Source organism: Octopus bimaculoides, chromosome 1, assembly GCF_001194135.2.
Source record: "Octopus bimaculoides isolate UCB-OBI-ISO-001 chromosome 1, ASM119413v2, whole genome shotgun sequence".
Lineage (NCBI taxonomy): Eukaryota > Metazoa > Mollusca > Cephalopoda > Octopoda > Octopodidae > Octopus > Octopus bimaculoides.
In genome coordinates, this window is record NC_068981.1 from 147336565 (window position 1) to 147338276 (window position 1712).

The following is a 1712-nucleotide window of genomic DNA, read 5'->3' on the forward strand; positions in this document are numbered from 1 at the left end:
GAGGGGACCTTACACCACCCACAAATCTGGACGGTGGCTTTCAACAGGTTGTCCCGCAGAAATCTCCAATTGTCTTCCACGTTGTATGATGCTATATCCCCTTCTATTTCGTTAAATGCTTCAAGTAACTTGTCTAATAATAATAATAATAATAATAATAATAATAATAATAATAATAATAATAATAATAATAATAATAATAATTTCTACTAAAGGCATGAAGCCTTAAATTTGGGGGGGAGGGGATTAGTCAAGTACTTTGACCCCAGTGTTTCATTGGTACTTAATTTATCAACCCTGAAATAATGAAAGGCAAAGTTGACCTCGGTGGAATTTGAACTTAGAATGTAGCAATGGGTGAAATACCACTAAGCACCCGGTGTGCTAACGATTCTACTGGCTCGCTGCCTTATATAGTAATAATAATAATTCTTTCCATTATAGGCACAAGGCCTGAAATTTGTTTTGGGGGGAGGGATAAGTCGATTACAGCAACTCCAGTGCGTAACTGGCACTTATTTCATCAACCCCGAAAGGATGAAAGGCAAAGTTGGGTGAAAGCTTTGCAGTTGTGGCCAAGAGTTATATTTACATGCCTGGCACCAAGTTCTGTTCAAGCAGTCTTCCTGTGTACCCTCTCCTCACTTTCTGTTTTGTTAAACTTTTTTTAATTATACTGGAATATATAAAGCAGTTCAACAGAACAAAAGTATGGAATATTCCAGTATTCAGTCTTATGCCAGCATCCTTAATAGTCTCTTTCTGTCTGGCTATACTTCCAGGCCATCATTCAGAATATGGACTTAAGATGAAAGGTTACTGTGTAATATCAATCTCACCATTATACTGGCATCCATCTCCCATCAAGTAGATAATAATCCACAGTATTCTCATCTTGTTGTGTAAAATGAACTCCTCCTCCTCCTCATCATTATCAGAAGAAGAGGAAAAAAGAAAAAGGAGGAAGGAAGGAAGAAGAGAGCAGCGAATTGGAAGAATTGTTTGAGCATCAAAAAAATACCTTATTTCTTCAGACTTTTTGCATTTTGAGTTCAAATCCCACTGTGGTTAAATTTGCCTTTCATTTTTCTTGATGTTAAAATAAAATTCCAAATACACAAATCAGTGGTTTCAGCAAACACCCCTTCCGTCTTTAAACTGTCACTTACCTCACTTCTTGACATCTGCCACATATACTGAATTCTCGTATCTCTCGCTCTATGTTCGTACAAGGTGGATAATGACATTCATAATACACACAACTGTCATCTGTATAATATATTGAACATATACATGTAATATGCAATAAACACTGATATCTACATAAACACACATTATAGAAGAATATACATATAGATACACAAACATATCAAAGTTACATGCTCAAGAAGAATTTCAATAGGATTTGACAATATATATTTTTGAGAGGAGGAATTCATAAAATATATGTTGTTTACATAATATATATATATATATATATATATATATATATATAGGGATTGGACAAAATAATGGAAACACCTAGCATCAAAGCATCATAATTTTGAAATATCTATAAAACTGTCAAAAGCTTGTTTAGTTTTGTGTTTTTTTATTTATTATTAGTGTTACTTAATATGTTTTGCTAAAATTACTGTTTCTTTTCAGATATCATCAGAAAAAGGTAATTTAAAATTCATTAAAATGACAGATCTATTGGACTTTCAAAAAGG

At 33.3% G+C, this 1712-nt stretch overlaps 1 protein-coding gene across 2 annotated transcripts in view; it reads right to left on the bottom strand.

Annotated features, from left to right (window-relative positions):
• Positions 1-1712, bottom strand: part of LOC106881381 (zinc finger MYND domain-containing protein 19) — a 233309-nt gene that overhangs the window by 6654 nt on the left and 224943 nt on the right. For both annotated transcript variants that reach the window (XM_014931862.2, XM_014931790.2), the window contains exon 6: positions 1170-1269. In XM_014931862.2, coding sequence (XP_014787348.1) covers positions 1170-1269 — 100 coding nt within the window. The remainder of the gene's footprint in view (positions 1-1169; positions 1270-1712) is intronic.